Source organism: Kogia breviceps, chromosome 19 (assembly GCF_026419965.1).
Source record: "Kogia breviceps isolate mKogBre1 chromosome 19, mKogBre1 haplotype 1, whole genome shotgun sequence".
Classification (NCBI taxonomy): Eukaryota; Metazoa; Chordata; class Mammalia; order Artiodactyla; family Physeteridae; genus Kogia; species Kogia breviceps.
The window spans coordinates 23,770,340-23,790,062 of record NC_081328.1 but is presented as its reverse complement, the minus strand read 5'-3'; the positions used below and the strand labels follow the sequence as shown (position 1 = coordinate 23,790,062).

The following is a 19,723-nucleotide window of genomic DNA, read 5'->3' as shown; positions in this document are numbered from 1 at the left end:
CTCACTTCAGATACCAGCTTCAAGTTTGGGGTCCCCCACCAACCCTCCCCTAGGTGTGATTATTCACTAGAACAACTCACAAAACTCAGGAAAATACTTACAATTCCAGTTTTACTATAGCAAAAGGATACGAATCAGAACCTGGCAAAAGGAGAGACACATAGGGTGAGGTAGAGGAGGGTCCCAGCATGAAGCTTCCTTGTGATCAGGGCATGTTACGCTCCCAAAATATCAATTTATGACAGAGTACTGCCAATCAGGGAAGCTCAGCTGAGCTTCAATGTCCAGAGTTTCTACTGGGGTTTCATTACATAAGCATGACTGACTCACTGGCATTGAGTCTAAACTATTCAGGCTGATTACATGTGACTCAGTGGCCCAATCCTCTAATGACATGGTTAGTCTTTCTGGGACGGCCAGTCCTTATCCTGAGTCATCTCATTAACTAAGCTATCAGGATCCACCATAAGTAACAAAGACACTCCTATCACTCAGGAAATTCCAAGGACTTAAGAGGCTATGTCCCAGGAACCAGGGACAAAGGCCAAATTCTTTATTACATACCCAGTAATCCCACTCCAATGCAAACATTACCCTAGAGAATGACAACTTATGTTCACACAAAAATCTACACACAAATGTTTATAAGGTTCATAATCACCCTAAACTAGAAATAACCCAAATGTCCTTCAATGGGTAAATGAATAAATCGTATACATCCATACAGTGAAATACTACTCGGCAGTAAAAAGGAATAAAGTTCTGATTCACACAACAAGGTGGATGTCTACCCCTAGAGGGAATGCCAGACAGATACTTGTTAACTGAACCCCAGAGGTTTTCCTCAATGGACTGTGTGAATCTGTATATGCTGCATATTTCTTACTATTTTTAAATTCACAAACAACAATACTTGACGTGAGCTGGAGCCCAACAAAACAGACAGGACATGATTTTCTTCATCATAGGAGAACTGCTTTTGAGTACATCCTTTAGCTACCTACAAGTTTGCTTTTTCATGAAACCTGTTATCAACTTTAATTATAAAAATAGAGAATTTTATGCCAGGAGGGCAGTTACAAATCATTTCTTTAGAAGCTTACTTTTTTTGCTTTTCAAGAGATAGACTTTATTCTTAATATGGAATCAGAAATCAGAATATGGTACAAATAGCTTGGGTTTCTAAAATATATGAGAAGATAATATACCAATTAAGTTCAAATAATTTTCCCTACAAAATTTTTGTGCAACCATAAAGAAATACCTTCAAAATTTCCTATAGCTATAACAAACAAAAATAGTCTTGCTGACACAGTGAACTCAAATTCCACCAATGTAAAAGGGTCTCAACCAATTCTCAATTCATCTAAGACAAGGGCAGCACTCCTAATTGCTTTTATACATAACCTGACAGCATAAAAACAACCAAAAAATACTCAAGATCCAAAATGTACTATGATTCAAATATCCCTATGCCATTATGGGGAATCCACTGACTAAAAAGACTTCAACATCATTAAAAATAAGAGTAAAGGGCTTCCCTGGTGGCGCAGTGGTTGAGAGTCCGCCTGCCGATGCAGGGGACACGGGTTCGTGCCCCGGTCCGGGAGGATCCCACATGCCGCGGAGCGGCTGGGCCCGTGAGCCATGGCCGCTGAGCCTGCGTGTCCAGAGCCTGTGCTCTGCAATGGGAGAGGCCCCAACAGTGAGAGGCCCATGTACTGCCAAAAAAAAAAAAAAGAGTAAAGGTTAAGAACATTTACAAGTTAAAAACAAAAACCACAACAGATACTTCCCCCCAAATAAAGGACAGAAGGACACCTCAAAATGCTATTGTAGGAGATGGTCCAAGATGGCAGAGTAGAAGGATGTGCTCTTACTCCCTCTTGCGAGAACACCAGAATCACAACTAACTGCTGAACAATCATCGACAGGAAGACACTGGAACTCACCAAAAAAGATACACCACATCCAAAGACATAGGAAAAGCTACAATGAGATAGATGGTCAGAGGGGCGCAATCACAATAAAATCAAATCCCATAACTGCTGCATCGGTGACTCACAAACTGGAGAACACTTAAACCACAGAAGTCCACCCACTGGAGTGAAGGTTCTGAGCCCCACGTCAGGATTCCGAACCTGGGGGTCTGGCGACGGGAGGAGGAATTCCTAGAGAATCAGACTTTGAAGGCTAGAGGGATTTGATTGCAGGACTTTGACAGGACTGGGGGAAACAGAGACTCCACTCTTGGAGGGCACACACAAAGTAGCGTGCGCATTGGGACCCAGGGGAAGGAGCAGTGACCCCAGGGGAGACTGAACCAGACATACCTGCTGGTGTTGGAGGGTCTCTTGCAAAGGTGGGGGGTGGCTCTGTCTCACCGTGAGGACAAGGACACTGGCAGCAGAAGTTCTGGGAAGTATTCCTTGGCACGAGCCCTCCCGGAGTCCACCATTAGCCCTACCAAAGAGCCCAGGCAGGATCCAGTGTTGGGTTGCCTCAGGTCAAACAACCAACAGGGAGGGGACCCAGCCCCACCCATCAGCAGACAAGCAGATTAAAGTTTTACTGAGCTCGGCCCACCAGAGCAACGGCCAGCTCTACCCACCACCAGTCCCTCCCATCAGGAAACTTGCACAGACCTCTTAGATAGCCTCATCCACCAGAGGGCAGACAGCAGAAGCAAGCAGAACTACAATCCTGCAGCCTGTGGAACAAAAACCACATTCACAGAAAGACAAGATGAAAAGGCAGAGGGCTACGTACCAGATGAAGGAACAAGATAAAACCCCCGAAAAACAACTAAATGAAGTGGAGATAGGCAACCTTCCAGAAAAAGAATTCAGAATAATGATAGTAAAGATGATCCAGGACCTTGGAAAACGAATGAAGGCAAAGATTGAGAAGATGCAAGAAATGTTTAACAAAGATCTAGAAGAATTAAAGAACAAACAAACAGAGCTGAACAATACAATAACTGAAAATGAAAAATACATTAGAAGGAATCAATAGCAGAATAACTGAGGCAGACGAACCGATAAGTGACCTGGAAGACAGATGGTGGAATTCACTGCCACAGAACAGAATAAAGAAACAAGAATGAAAAGAAATGAAGACAGCCTAAGAGACCTCTGAGACAACATTAAACACAAAAATATTTGCATTATAGGGGTCCCAGAAGGAGAGAGAGAGAGACAGAGAAAGGACCCAAGAAAATATTTGATGAGATAATAGTCGAAAACTTCCCTAACATGGGAAAGGAAATAGCCACCCAAGTCCAGGAAGTGCAGAGTCCCATACAGGATAAACCCAAGGAGAAACACACCAAGACACATAGTAATCATACTGGCAAAAATTAAAGACAAAGAAAAATTAATGAAAGCAAGGAAAAACAACGAATAACATACAAGGGAACTCCCATAAGGTTAATAGCTGATTTCTCAGCAGAAACTCTACAAGCCAGTAGGGAGTGGCATGATATACTTAAAGTGATGAAAGGGAAGAACCTACAACCAAGATTACTCTACCCAGCAAGAATCTCATTCAGATTTGATGGAGAAATCATAAGCTTTACAGACAAGCAAAAGCTAAGAGAATTCAGCACCACCAAACCAGCTCTACAACAAATGCTAAAGGAGCTTCTCTAAGTGGGAAACACAAGAGAAGAAAACAACCTACAAAAACAAACCCAAAACAATTAAGAAAATGGTAATAAGAACATACATATCGATTATTATCTTAAACGTGAATGGATTAAATGCCCCAACCAGAAGACACAGGCTTGCTGAATGTATACAAAAATAAGACCTATATATGTGCTGTCTACAGGAGACCCACTTCAGACCTAGGGACACATACAGACTGAAAGTGAGGGGATGGAAAAAGATATTCCATGCAAATGGAAATCAAAAGAAAGCTGGAGTAGCAATACTCATATCAGATAAAACAGACTTTAAAATAAAGAATGTTACAAGAGACAAGGAAGGACACCACATAATGATCAAGGGATCAATCCAAGAAGATGACATAACAATTATAAATATATGTGCACCCAACATAGGAGCACCTCAATACATAAGGCAACTGCTAACAGCTATAAAAGAGGAAATTGACAGTAACACAAGAATAGTGGGGGACTTTAACACCTCACTTACACCAACGGACAGATCAGCCAAGCAGAAAATTAATAAGACAAGCGTTAAATGACACAATAGACCAGACAGAGTTAATTGATATTTATAGCACATTCCATCCAAAAACTGCAGATTACACTTGCTTCTCAAGTGTGCACGGAACATTCTCCAGGATAGATCACACCTTAGGTCACAAATCAAGCCTCAGTAAATTTAAGAAAATTGAAATCATATCAAGCATCTTTTCTGATCACAACACTATGAGATTAGAAATCAATTACAGGGAAAAAAATGTAAAAAACACAAACACATGGAGGCTAAACAATACGTTACTAAGTAACCAAGAGATCACTGAAGAAATCAAAGAGGAAATAAAAAAATACCTAGAGACAAATGACAATGAAAACACGATGATCCAAAACCTAGTGGGATGTGGCAAAAGCAGTTCCAAGAGGGAAATTTATAGCTATACAAGACTACCTCAAGAAACAAGAAAAATCTCAAATAAACAATCTAACCTTACACCTAAAGGAACTGGAGAAAGAAGAACAAACAAAACCCAAAGTTAGCAGAAGGAGAGAAATCATAAAGATCAGAGCAGAAATAAATGAAATAAAAACAAAGAAAACAAGAGCAAAGATCAATAAAACTAAAAGCTGGTTCTTTGAGAAGATAAAATTGATAAACCATTAGCCAGACACATCAAGAAAAAGAGGGAGGGGCTTCCCTGGTGGCGCAGTGGTTGAGAATCCGCCTGCCGATGCAGGAGACACGGGTTCGTGCCCCGGTCCGGGAGGATCCCACATGCCGCGGAGCAGCTGAGCCCGTGAGCCATGGCCGCTAGGCCTGCGTGTCCGGAGCCTGTGCTCCGCAACGGGAGAGGCCACAACAGTGAGAGGCCCACATACCGCAAAAAAAAAAAAAAAAAAAAAGAAAAAGAAAAAGAGGGAGAGTACTCAAATCAATAAAATTAGAGGGCTTCCCTGGTGGCGCAGTGGTTGAGAGTCCGCCTGCCGATGCAGAGGACATGGGTTCGTGCCCTGGACCAGGAAGATCCCACATGCCGCAGAGCAGCTGGGCCCATGAGCCATGGCCGCTGAGCCTGCGCGTCTGGAGCCTGTGCTCCGCAATGGGAGAGGCCACAACAGTGAGAGGCCTGTGTACCACACACACAAAAAATAAAAATAAATAATAAATAAAATTAGAAATGAAAAAGGAGAAGTTACAAAAGACACTGCAGAAATACAAAGCATCCTAAGAGACGACTACAAGCAACTCTATGCCAATAAAATGGACAAATTCTTAGGAATGCACAACCTTCCAAGACTGAACCAGAAAGAAACAGAAAATATGAACAGACCAATCACAAGTAATGAAATTGAAACTGTGATTTAAAGTCTTCCAACAAACAAAAGTCCAGGACCAGATGGCTTCACTGGTGAATTCTATCAAACATTTAGAGAAGAGCTAACACCCATCCTTCTCAAACTCTTCCAAAAAATTGCAGAGGAAGGAACACTCCCAAACTCATTCTATTAGGCCACCATCACCTTGATACCAAAACCAGACAAAGATACTACAAAAAAAGAAAATTACAGACCAATATCACTGATGAATATAGATGCAAAAATCCTCAATGAAACACTAGCAAGCAGAATCCAACAACACATTAAAAGGATCATACACCATGATCAAGTGGGATTTATCCCAGGGATGCAAGTATTCTTCAATATATGCAAATCAATCAATGTGATACACCACATTAACAAACTGAAGAATAAAAGCCATATGATCATCTCAATAGATGCTGAAAAGCTTTTCACAAAATTCAACACCTATTTATGATTAAAAACTCTCCAGAAAGTGGGCATAGAGGGAACCTACCTCAACATAATAAAGGCCATATATGACAAACCCACAGCAAACATCATTCTCAACGGTGAAAAACAAAGCATTTCCTCTAAGATCAGGAAAAAGACAAGGAGGTCCACTCTCATCACTATTATTCAACAAAGTTTTGGAAGTCCTAGCCATGGCAATCAGAGAAGATAAAGAAATAAAAGGAATACAAATTGGAAAAGAGGAAGTAAAGCTGTCACTGTTTGCAGATGACATGATACTATACATAGAGAAACTCAAAGATGCCACCAGAAAACTACTAGAGCTAATCAATGAATTTAGTAAAGTTGCAGGATACAAAATTAATGCACAGAAATCTCTTGTATTCCTATACACTAATGATGAAAAATCTGAAAGAAAAATTAAGGAGACAGTCCCATTTACCATTGCAACAAAAAGAATAAAATACCTAGGAATAAACCTACCTAGGGAGACAAAAGACCTGTATGCAGAAAACTATAAGACACTGATGAAAGAAATTAAAGATCATACCAACAGATGGAGAGATATAACATGTTCTTGGATTGGAAGAATCAATATTGTGAAAATGACTATACTACACAAAGCAATCTACAGATTCAATGCAATCCCTATCAAATTACCAATGGCATCTTTTACAGAGCTAGAACAAAAAATCTTAAATTTGTATGGAGACACAAAAGACGCTGAATAGCCAAAGCAGTCTTGAGGGAAAAAAACGAAGCTGGAGGAATCAGACTCCTGACTTCAAACTATACTACCAAGCTACAGTAATCAAGACAATATGGTACTGGCACAAAACCAGAAAAAGATCAACAGAACAAGACAGAAAGCCCAGAGATAAACCCATGCACCTATGGTCAACTAATCAATGACAAAGGAGGCAAGGATATACAATGGAGAAAAGACAGTCTCTTCAATAAGTGGTGCTAGGAAAACTGGACAGCTACATGTATTAGAACACTCCCTAACACCATATACAAAAATAAACTCAAAATGGATTGGAGACCTAAATGTAAGACCAGACACTATAAAACTCTTAAAGGAAAACATAGGAAGAACACTCTTTTTTTTTTTTTTTTTTTGCGGTATGCGCGCCTCTCACTGTTGTGGCCTCTCCCGTCGTGGAGCACAGGCTCCAGACGCGCAGGCTCAGCGGCCACGGCTCACGGGCCCAGCCGCTCCGCGGCACGCGGGATCCTCCCGGACCGGGGCATGAACCCGCGTCCCCTGCATCAGCAGGCGTACTTTCAACCACTGCGCCACCAGGGAAGCCCGGAAGAATACTCTTTGACATAAATCACAGCAAGATCTTTTTTGATCCACCTCCTAGAGTAATGGAAATAAAACCAAAAATAAACAAATGGGACCTAATGAAACTTCAAAGCTTTTGCACAGCAAAGGATACCATAAACAGGACGAAAAGACAACCCTCAGAATGGGAGAAAATATTTGCAAATGAATCAACGGGCAAAGGATTAATCTCCAAATATATATAAACAGCTCATGCAGCTCAATATTAAAAAAAAACAAAAAACAACCCAATCCAAAAATGGGCAGAAGACCTAAACAGACATTTCTCCAAAGAAGACATACAGATGGCCAAGAAGCACATGAAAAGCTGCTCAATATCACTAATTATTAGAGAAATGCAAATCAAACCTACAATGAGGTATCACCTCACATCAGTTAGAATGGGCATCATCAGAAAATCTACAAACAACAAATGCTGGAGAGGGTGTGGAGAAAAGGGAACCTTCTTGAACTGTTGGTGGGAATGTAAATTGATACAGCCACTATGGAGAACAGTATGGAGGTTCCTTAAAAAACTAAAAATAGAATTACCATATGACCCAGCAACCCCACTACTGGGCATATACCCAGAGAAAACCATAATTCAAAAAGACACATGCACCATATCAACAAAATGAAGGAGAAAAACCATATGATCATCTCAATAGATGAAGAGAAAGCTTTTGACAAAATTCAACACCCATTTATGATAAAAACCCTTCAGAAAGTAGGCAGAGAGGGAACTTTCCTCAACATAGTAAAGGCCATATATGACAAACCCACAGCCAACATCGTCCTCAATGGTGAAACCATTTCCACTAAGAACAAGAACAAGAGAAGGTTGCCCACTCTCACCACTCTTATTCAACATAGTTTTGGAAGTTTTAGCCTCAGCAATCAGAGAAGAAAAAGAAACAAAAGGAATCCACATTGGAAAAGAAGAAGTAAAGCTGTCACGGTTTGCAGATGACATGATGCTATACATAGCGAATCCTAAAGATGCTACCAGAAAACTACTAGAGCTAATCAAGGAATTTCGTAAAGTAGCAGGATACAAAATTAATGCACAGAAATCTCTGGCATTCTTATACACTAATGATGAAAAATCTGAGAGTGAAATTAAGAAAACTCTCCCATTTACCATTGCAACAAAAAGAATAATTTTTTTTTTTTTTTTTTTTTTTTTTTTTTTTTTTTTTTTTTTTTTTTTGCGGTATGCGGGCCTCACACTGTTGTGGCCTCTCCCGTTGCGGAGCACAGGCTCCGGACACGCAGGCTCAGCGGCCATGGCTCACGGGCCCAGCCGCTGCGCGGCATGTGGGATCTTCCCGGACCGGGGCACGAACCCGTGTCCCCTGCATTGGCAGGCGGATTCTCAACCACTGCGCCACCAGGGAAGCCCAAGAATAAAATCTTTTTTTAAAAAAGACACATGCACCCCAATGTTCATTGCAGCACTATTTACAATAGCTAGGTCATGGAAGCAACCTAAATGCCCATCGACAGACAAATGGATAAAGACAATGTGGTACAGATATACAGTGGAATATTAGCCACAAAAAGGCACAAAATTGGGTTATTTGTAGAGACATGGATGGATCTAGAGACTGTCATATAGAGTGAAGTCAGTTTGAAAGAGAAAAACAAATATCATATATTAACGCATATATGTGGAACCTAGAAAAATGGTACAGATGAACCGGTTTGCAGGGCAGAAACTGAGACACAGATGTAGAGAACAAACATACAGACACCAAGGAGGGAAAGTGGCGGGGTGGTGGTGGTGGTGGTGTGATGAATTGGGAGATTGGGATTGAAATGTATACACTGATGTGTATGAAATGGATGACTAATAAGAACCTGCTGTATAAAAAAATAAAATAAAATTCAAAAATTCAAAAAAAAAGTTATTGTATAGATTAATGACCCAAGGGAATCTCATGATTAAATCACTTGTGCTAAAAGCTCTTACAAGTAAATTTCCCCAAATGAACAGTCTATTCTCTGGCTTCTCTTAGTTCTTTACCATATTTTGAAAATAAGTTATAAAGGTACACTGGAAAGCACTCAGTTCTATATCATATACAGGTCAAGAAACAGCTACGCAATAGTGAGAGTTCCAAAGCTGAGTCAATCACACCTGTCTTTATGAATTCTGATAAGCCTCAATAAAAAAAAAAAAAACTTGTACAAAATCAATTCTTACAATGATTTGCTCTCAACACTAAAGGTACAAAATTCTTACATTATAGTTTTACCCATTACAATGTAGCACAGAAATAAGTTTGATTTAGAATATGATCTCATCAAAATGTAATGAACATAAAGACATTTCCAGCTAGTAGAAAATGAAATGTGAAGAACTTATTAGTAATGTTTCAGAGCATTGCACAATAAGCTACCTAACAACTATACGACAGCATGCCAATGCTATCATGGTAGTAAGCAAATACTAAATTTTAACTTCTCATATGATTATACTACTTAAATATTTCCAACTAATTTAAGGAGAAAAAGTAACCATACACATTATGGAGATTATAAATAAGTCTTCTAACTTCCCCATGCATCTACTTACAACTCAACAGCCTCTATAATACACAGGCAATAGGAATAGGAAAAAGGGGGGCTTCCTGCTCCACTTTTAATAAATTGCAGAGGCATAGCATTTTCTCAGCATCATTTTATTAACAAAAAGTGCAAACTGTTTTGAACAAAAGCAAACCATGAATCACAGCATTCGGCAAGACACTAGACATGGAAAAGGGATAAAAAATAAGCAGATGAGATGCCTCTCACGTGTATGTATTCATGCTTTTTCAATAGTCTCTTAGTCAACTTTCAGTGTAATTTTCACAAATAGTATAGCAGCTCACAAACAAATGCAAGAGCACAATGATAAAGTTTGGCAATTATTCTGGACTAATTCTGAGTATGAAAGGAAACTTTATACCACAGTTTCATGTAAGTACATGTATGTAGGAATCTTTAAATGTATTGACACTGAAATCAATGTCCAACTAAAGAAAATTAAGGAGAAAACAGGGTTTTAAAATACTCGTTACATTACAATTGTTTAGTAAGAAGCAGAAAAAACGAAATAATTTTAAATGTTCTTACATGTGTTCATACGACCAGGAACATAACCAATCCATATTAACTTAATTCATTTAAAATTACATGTGTAAAAGTTACACAAAAGAAAGCTTAGGTGTCATTAAACGGTGTGCCTGCACTTGAACAAACAAGAAAAGATAAATAAATTAACCTCAGTCAGTCAACATATTCCAAAGAGGAGATTCAGTCTAGTGTTACACTTCAGTTATTCACATAAAGTGTCTACAGGGAAGAATCTACACATTAGTAATATTTCTGCTCACTAACCTACAGGCACTAGTGAAACTATAAACTATAATTAAAACCCCAAATATAAAGGTGGTCATTTAAACGCAATTGAGTGTCTAGCCAAGACAGAAGAGCGCCAATGCTGAGCAGGTTACTGAGGGCCTGCACTGTCTCCAGGTACGTCTCCTGGCAGTTCATTGCCCTTCTGTTATAGTAGACAAACTGCCTTTTATGAATATATTGTTTACTAAATTAATTGAGGCTACACTGTTATTTCATTACACTACACATAATTCTTCCCACACAACTTTTTCCTGTGTACTAATGTCTTACATTAGAATTGTGCTACTTTATCTAAAGTTTCAGAATTACTATTTCAAGTAGAGGTGATGAAAAAAATAAGACCAAATCTGATTATCTGACTGTTGACAAATTTGAGCACCAACTACAGCAAAATTCAGGGTCAAGATAGCTTGCAAGTCAGTTTTCTTGATTTGAAAATTACCTTCCACTGTTTTCATCAGTACTGAAGCTGAGATCTTCGGGGTGGATTTGTTCACCATCAGGAAAACTGGAATGTGTATCTAGGAGAAAAAAAAAAAAGTTAACATTTTTAAAAGACCAGTATTTTCCTTTCCTTACCTCTAAATGATCTTACCAAGTGTGTTATTTAAGTGATAAAGATGTGCTTGCTGGGTTGTGAACAAATCTCTATTTTTAGAGAATTTTTGATCTGAGTCAAGTGTAACAAACAAAATAAAGGAGAAAAAACCAAAATGTGTAATAGACGCCCACAATTAGAAGATGAAAGGCGTTGCCTGACCTTGTCGTCCTGGGGACACTATGGGAGCAGCTAAAGAAGGGAAGAGGAAACCACGACGATGTACGCTCTAAAGACTGATTTTGTAAATATAAAATGTATCTCAAAGCCAATTAAACTGTGCACGCAAATATCACTACAAAAACTCATCAGCACTCAAAATAACTTGCCTGAAATTTGGCTGCTTCTTTTATAAGCAGAGAAGATTGCTAAGAGTACCTTAATACTTAAAAAATCATCAAATGACTGAATCTGTACTAAAAAAGACAGTAGAATATCAGGGAAATATGTAAAATATAAAGCTGACAATGAACGTAAGCCTGACAATGTTGTTATTCGAGGAACTCTTATAGAGGAATGCTCAGATTGATCATTTAAGGTCTCTGGATAAAATATTAACAATGGCTGATGGATGTTAAACTTATTGTGGTGATCATTTTGCAATGTATACATGTATCAAATCATTACGCTGTACACCTAAAATAAAACAAAACAAAACTACTAACACTGGGTTTCTCTCAGTGAGTTTTTTCTTTTTCCTAAGACTTTTTTAGGAGGAAGTGGTCATAAAATCAATGATTCCATAATCAGCATGCATTTCTAAGAAGTCAGAAAGAGTTATCTTTAAAAAAGTTACCTTATTAGCTAGGCTACAAATATCTCTGAAAAGGAAAAAAAAAAAATCTGAACCCTCCCCAGGGGCTGGCAACATTTTCTATAAAGGAGCAGATAGTAAATATTTAGGCACTGCAGGCCACAAATGGTCTCCGTTGAAAATTCTTTTTTGTTTGGCTTTTTTTTTTTTTTTTTCCCCATTCTCAGGTCATAGGCTGTACCAAAGCAGGTTGCCAACACTTGCTCCACCCAGTAAGCAGCACGCATTAGGTGGTGTCTGACCAGGCAAATACTATCTACCGAATTTTTTCAGTACTCACCATTTAGTTTACCCCACAGAATGTTGGCTCACAAATGACAATAACTTAAAAAAGAAAAAGCAGCAGAAGCAGCAAAGCAGAAGCAGCAGAAGCAGAAAGAGAAGCAAAGGAAGCAGCAGCAGAAGGGATGGTTTTATTAATCCCCGTGAAATGACATCATGTGCTGCACCTTCATCTGGGGGCTGTGCCATGAAAGAGTCGCTAAGTCTGCCCAGGCTGCTGTGCTCTTCCTGCTCCTCGTTCTCAGGGTCACATTCAATATCACTGTCGCTGCTCATTCCTGGCAGGAAAGAAGGAGAGAACGTGTTTCTGACAAGAAACCACTGCAAGAAAAAGGCAATCCCCTATCCTAAATTGAGATTCCTAGTGAATTTTACACTGAATGCCAAGAAAACAGAAGATAACAAGCAAACAAAACAAAGAAAAAAGTAACCACACAAACCTAAGTTCTCTTTAGTTATTTAGAGCAGTACTTATTTTTGTTCTCAAAAATTAAAACTGCCCTTTCCACAGTACCTGAAAAGTTATAATTTGAAGCCAGTATTAATTTCATTATACTGAGAACAATTTTTCCAAGGCAAACATAGGTTTTTTTCCCCCTAAAGAGTCATAAGAGATAACAGCTCTTTTAATCCTGATTCAACAGTTTCTAGCGTAAAACATATATAAATATAAACACTCATAAATACAAATACACCTTTACACTCATATCTAGCTGTGTGTATAAAAAAATTCCAGTAATTTTAGCAATAAATGAGTTACTATCCCATTTGGGCCTCCAATTTTGTTTTTTGCATATGAGTAGGTTTTTTTTTTTTTTTTTTTTTTTTTTTTTTGCGGTATGCGGGCCTCTCACTGTTGTGGCCTCTCCCGTTGCGGAGCACAGGCTCCGGACGCACAGGCTCAGCGGCCATGGCTCACGGGCTTAGTTGCTCCGCGGCATGTGGGATCTTCCCGGACCAGGGCACGAACCCGTGTCTCCTGCATCGGCAGGCGGATTCTCAACCACTGCGCCACCAGGGAAGCCCATGAGTAGGTTTTTAAAAGAAAAGTTCTATAGAATTTTTATAGTACAGAAAGTACTTCTGTTTCAACAAGACAGTGATCAAGAAAATCTGAAAATCTTTCTGCTACAAACCCTTATAAATGCTAGATAAAATATAAACTTAAAAATTTTAATGAACAGCTACATTTAAAAGAACGAATGGAAATCCATAGGTATAGAGACAAAAAGGATAAGGAAAACTAGTGGGGTAGATGCAGTTGCCCCAGAGAGCTTGATGCAAAAGTCTTTAATACTCTGTTGGGGATAGGATAAAAAACTTTGGATCCACCATAGAAAGGGAGTTGAAAATAAGACTAAAATTGCACTCCCTGCAAAAAGCTAAAGCTCTTACTGAAAGAATAAACTAAATGATTCTGTCTACTGTCACAGGAAGACAGCAGGGAATTTTGTCTTATTTCTGGGCTCAGCTCACCTCAGAATTCAAACTAAGGCTTGTGTGCATAATTTAAATTTGGGATTAAGGTTGAGGTTCAAATCTTAGGAAAGTAACATAAAAACTGGTCAGGAGCTAGTGTGATCCGAATAAAGCAATTTAAAATTGCTTTATCCGAACAAAGCAATTTATTCCTCTAGAGGGAAGGTTCTAGGTAAGATGAAGCAAGCACATTCCACCCCATCTTGCCCACTGAATGCAGCTATAAAACCTGGACAGGATGTATGAAGTGGCTATTTAAGAATTCTGAAAAGTAAATAGGGACAGGCATATTGGTGTAGACAAGAATTTGAAATACCAACAAATTGGCAGATTTAAACAAGACCCAGAGTCTCATAAAATCATATTAAAAATGTCCAGGATACAATCCAAAATTGCTTCACCATATGAAAAACCAGTTAAAGACAAGAACGAACATCAGTGCTGAGATGACAGAGATAATGTTGAAATTATCTAACACAGACTAAAGCAGATATAAAAATGCTCATGAATAGTCTTGAAACAGGGCTTCCCTGGTGGCGCAGTGGTTGAGAGTCCGCCTGTCGATGCAGGGGACACGGGTTTGTGCCGCGGAGCGGCTGGGCCCGTGAGCCATGGCCGCTGAGCCTGCACGTCTGGAGCCTGTGCTCTGCAATGGGAGAGGCCACAACAGTGAGAGGCCCGCGTACCACACACACACACACACACACACACACACACACACACACACACACAAAGTCTTGAAACATATCTAAAAGACCTCTCTGGTGGGAAGCTTCCACAATCCAGGTTACAACAATTACAGTGGCGGTGGAGGGGGGTGGGGAATGATTCTCACAAGGGGTAGAAAAAGTCTCAAAAAGTTATGTTCCAATCAAAATTTACAAACAAGGCAGACAATCTACTTGAAGTAAGTCAGCAGATGTACAAATAGAAGGACAATACCATGATTTTTTTCACAAAATAAACAGAGTACAAAATTCTGTTTAATGTGTCAAAGAAAAGGACAGGTTTTTAAAAAGTTATTAGACTTTTCAGATATAGTCATTAAACTATCAATAGGTGAATTTAGGCAAGGCTGAAAAACTTAAAGACAGAAGTGAGAAAATTAAACAGTTTTAAAGAACAATGAGATTGCCATTATAAAAAAGAGGTTAAGAAACACAGGGATAAAAAAGGAATGGTTCAAACTGTGTCAACTAGACAGCCCATAAAGACAGCAAAGGAGAGACAATATATTAAGAGAAAATGGCCAAGAATTTTCCATAATTAATGAAAAACATTCTGAATTGAATGGAAATAAAAGTACAACATATCAAAAGTTTGGGGATGTGGCTATAGCAGTGCTTAAAGATAAAGTTACAGCATCAAATTAGAAGAGAAAAAAGCCTCAAAGTAATGGTCTAAGCATTTACTTTAAGAAACTAGAAAAAAAAAGAGTAAATAAACTTGGGTAAAAGGAAATAAAGAACAGAAATTAAATTAGCAAGAAAACAAAAGAAAAAGAAATCATTGAAACAAGATAGTTGTTTGAAAAGGTCAATAAAACTGAAAAGCTTCTAGGCAGACCAAGACAAAAGAGGGCAAAAAAAAGGAATAACAGAGGGGACATCACTAGAGATTCTACAGACATTAAAAGGGTAATAAGGGAACAGTATAAAAAACTTTATGCTCTTGAAATCAGGAACACCGATGAAATGGACAAATTCTTTGATAGACACAAACTACCAAAATTCATTCAGGTAAAAATAGATAACCTGAATAGGTATTTTAAGTATTAAAGAAACAGAATTTGTAGCTGAAAAAACTATCAACAGGGACTTCCCTGGGACTTCCCAGGTGGCGCAGGTGGTTAAGAATTGGCCTGCCAACGTGGGGGACAGGTTCGTGCCCTGGTCCGGGAACATCCCACATGCCGCGGAGCAACTAAGCCCGTGTGCCACAACTACTGAGCCTGCGCTCTAGAGCCCACGAGCCACAACTACTGAAGCCCATGCGCCAAGAGCCCGTGCTGTGCAACAAAAGAAGCCACCGCAATGAGAAACCCGTGCACTGCAACTAAGAGTAGCCCCCGCTTGCCACAACTAGAGAGAAAGCCTGCTTGCAGCAATGAAGACCCTACGCAGCCAAAAATAAATAAATAAATTTTAAGGGAAAAAAAAAAAAAAAAAAAGCTCAACAAAGAAAACTGTAGCCCCAGATGGCTTTACTGGTGAATTCCTCCTCTTCTGTTTTCAATAAGAGTTTGTGCAGTACTATTTCTCCCTTAAATATTCATAAGATAGGCTGGATGTGTGGACGTTTCTGAAATTGCCTTACTAAGCAAAGGAAAAAACTATCCTGCTCTCCAGAGTCAAGAGTGATACTTAACTGTTCAGAGACTAAACCAGCTACTTGCATGAAGCACCACCTCCACCTTCTGGCCCTTTGTGGAACTACTGCTGAAAACTCTAAAACCCACATGAGTTACTGAAATTCTAGGCACAAATTTGACCTCTTGGTACTAGTGTTTCTGAACTGACATATATTAACCTCCAGGATTCACAAACGAGGAACTGGAATTCTCAGGAATTCCCCAAATCTCAAGTTATTCTTTAAACACTTACAATATTTTTCAAGCTCTAATAAATTTATGTATCTTTTAAAATTTTTGGTTAGTTTGTAGTATTTACAAGAACTGTAGCCTACAGTGAATACTCAAATACTGGAAAACGCTGTGAACATTATGGGTAATGGTTGAATAATGTACACTTAGAACTCTTAGTAAGGTTTATAGCACTACATGGAATCACATCCAAAATGCCAACATGGGGGCTTCCCTGGTGGCACAGTGGTTAAGAATCCGCCTGCCAATGCAGGGAACATGGGTTCGAGCCCTGGTCCGGGAAGATCCCACATGCCGCGGAGCAACTAAGCCTGTGTGCCACAACTACTGAGCCTGTGCTCTAGACCCTGCGAGCCACAACTACTGAAGCCCGTGCGCCTAGAGTCCCTGCTCCGCAACGAGAAGCCACCGCAATGAGAAGCACGTGCAAGAAGAGTAGTCCCTGCTTGCCACAACTAGAGAAAGCCCGTGTGCTGTGATGAAGACCCAACGTAGCCAAAAATAAATAAATCTATTATAAAAAATGCCAATATGAGGAATTCTTTTGCTTTTGAAACTTCCTATTTCTTGAAGCACCACTCACAGGATTCCTGTAGAGTATAGTGTAGACTCATTAATATTTACATAGCAGCAGACAGGGCCATGAACACATACTTATAAAATGGCAACAGCTATAGCCGGGACCGATTTGACTGCAACTGCTTCTTTTCAAGGTGCTCCCATCGATCTTAACCTTTGATTCTAGGTACCAGCATTTCCAGTTTATACTTTCAACTTGCCATTAGTGGATTCTTCCAAAGCAGTCATGTTTCTGTGTTTTTTCTGTTTTGTTTTGTTTTCTTTTAAATTCATTTTTTGGCCACGTCATGCAGTATGTGGGATCTTAGTTCCCCGACTAGGGACTGAACCTGTGCCACATTCAGTGGAAGCGTGGAGTCTTAACCACTGGACTGCCAGGAAGTCCCCATGTTTCTGTGTTGACTGTTAAGATTAACTCTAATGGGAGAACTAGAATATTTTTTTCCAGTTTTTTGATTTCTTGACTTACTTTTCTTAGGATTCAGAAAAACATGCATTTCCAAGAAGTGTTGGAAACAAATTCCTGCATGAAAACACTACTTGTTTATCATGTCCTAAGATCTGAAGTTCCCTACCTCTGTGAATGTAATGAGAGAAACAAATTGGTCTCTTGACCTCTAGCTTAATAGTTGACCTATGGGGTCACCAGTTCCTGTACAACCCACTGACATCAGTGAGAGCAAGTAAACACAACGTAAGGTCAAATACTTTGATTTTTTTGGAAATGAAAGTAGCTACTGTCAAGCAACAGGTCACAAGCTATTTGCTATGTGCCTTGCCCCATACATTGCAATGTCTACCCACTGCATTAAGTAAACGTTAAAGCAAACTAGTGATATGTCACCAACTGTGAAATTTGAATACAGGACCGTTCTTAATCTCACCAGAAGGTGTCAACAAGTTTTTACAAAACTGGCTGTCAATGATAATTATTGTAAGATACCATTAAATAGAAGATGCTTCAGAGATGTTCCTGTGGGGGAAAAAAACCCAAAATCAACCCTGCATCTTAAAGTAAAATGTGAAATAGGGTATTTCTATATCAATCACCTACCATATTTTTTGAGTATCCACTATATGCTCAGTAGTCCAAAGCTAACTTTTGAGTTATAACGCCCTTATTCAGGGGTGCTCAAACTTCAGCTGCTTGGAAAATACAGTAACCACCTGGTAGACAAAACACTAATGCTTCACTTGCCTTCCTCCTTTCCAGCAGAACCTCAATGTTGTTCAGCTGTCTTCCCTTCTCCAAGTGGCCACGTGGAATGGATCAGGGAGGGGAACCAAATCTTCAGACTTTGCCAAGTTTCCTTTTTTTTTTTCACTACTGATTAATGAGATGTGCCCTCATTGATAAACATTGATAAGCAGAGACATAAAAAATGAAATAATCCTCCCCTACTCCCAGAATGTTTTTCTGACTCCATATAAAGTTTGGAGCTGCAGCAACCACCTTGCCATCCTGAAGGGAGCTAAGCCAACTCACTTAGAATGGCAGAGCAAAAGATGGGTGGATGGGGTTGGTGGGAGGAAATGAGTTCTTGATGACATTAAGCAGGTAAATTTTCCAACCTTGAAACTGCCCTACCAGAGTTAGGTGAGACTTCTTGTTAATACAAGACAGTAAATCTTCCCATTGCTTAAACCAGCTGATTGGGTTTTTGTAACTTATGTCTTCATTGGTGTAACAAAAGGGATCAGCAATGCTGGAGCATCAGACTTGTGTATTACTCTTAGATAGGGTGCCAGTAAGGTTTGCAATAGACATGCCATGGCCTTCCCTGGGATGGGTGACACCCCTGACTTAATTGAAAAGGACTGTGCTAATTCAGCAGAAGTCAATCGCACAGTCTCCAGTTTTAGATAGAACAAGGAAGAGACCAGTCTACCTAAGGAATTCTGTAGGTATCAATTGGGGGAGGGGGTTGTCTGAGAAGGAAATCAAGATTTTTGTAATCCAGCCATTAACTAGGAGATTAACACAAGGTTGTCCCATATGATCCCAGTTAGAAAGGAAAAGAAAGGCCTGTTGATGACTGTCAAGTCTAAGGAAAGTCACTTTTTATTGACTCTCAGGAACATTTAAGAGACCACTTTAGTTGTCCCAAATTCCCAACTAGTAACACAAAGAATTTCAAAGTTTTAAAAACTTTAAACTTTAAAACTGGAAACTTTAAAAAAAATTTTAAAGTTACTTCAAACAGCCTGGCAGTAGGGAGGGAGGAAGAGGAGAGGAGAGGAGAGAGACACCAATTTACAGTGACCTACCAGAGAAAATGTTCTTTTAGGCATTCTGCTTAAGAATAAAGAGGCTCGTTATTCCTAAGCACAGATGTAAGACAACCCCACTCAACTTTTCACCAAGGCTTACCGGTGTGAAAAATAAAGGTTTTCTTGAGAACTGGTTCCTGCTGATGATAGAATATACCCACAGCAGTAAGTAAGGCCCCATTCTCCTCTCACAAAGCAAATTTCAGAAGGCTCAGAGTTCTGTCAGTTTACCTAGTTCCCTCTTCCAGCCTTATCAGTCTCCTCACTGCTTTTCCTGGGACTCCAGTGGTAAATAAGCTGTTTAGATACCAACAAATTGCGATAGTGGACTTTCCTGGCACTACTGATTTGCATGTTTACAGTAACTTTTCATATTGAGTTCA

General features: G+C 39.4%; 1 protein-coding gene across 5 annotated transcripts in view; it reads right to left on the bottom strand.

The window, feature by feature from the left end:
* Window positions 1–1,116: 1,116 nt before the first annotated feature.
* The window catches only part of TRIM37 (tripartite motif containing 37), a 123,519-nt gene continuing 104,912 nt past the window's right edge, over window positions 1,117–19,723 (bottom strand). For 2 of the 5 annotated variants that reach the window (XM_059047698.2, XM_067021233.1), the window contains exons 23-27: window positions 12,577–12,687; window positions 11,158–11,236; window positions 2,334–2,463; window positions 1,822–1,989; window positions 1,117–1,721 (exon numbers count right to left, since the gene is read on the bottom strand). In XM_059047698.2, coding sequence (XP_058903681.2) covers window positions 1,831–1,989; window positions 2,334–2,463; window positions 11,158–11,236; window positions 12,577–12,687 — 479 coding nt within the window. In that variant the 3' untranslated portion in view covers window positions 1,117–1,721; window positions 1,822–1,830. Of the gene's footprint in view, window positions 1,722–1,821; window positions 1,990–2,333; window positions 2,464–9,972; window positions 11,237–12,576; window positions 12,688–19,723 lie in introns of those variants that run through there. The other 3 variants (XM_067021235.1, XM_067021234.1, XM_059047700.2) reach the window with 2 other exon arrangements.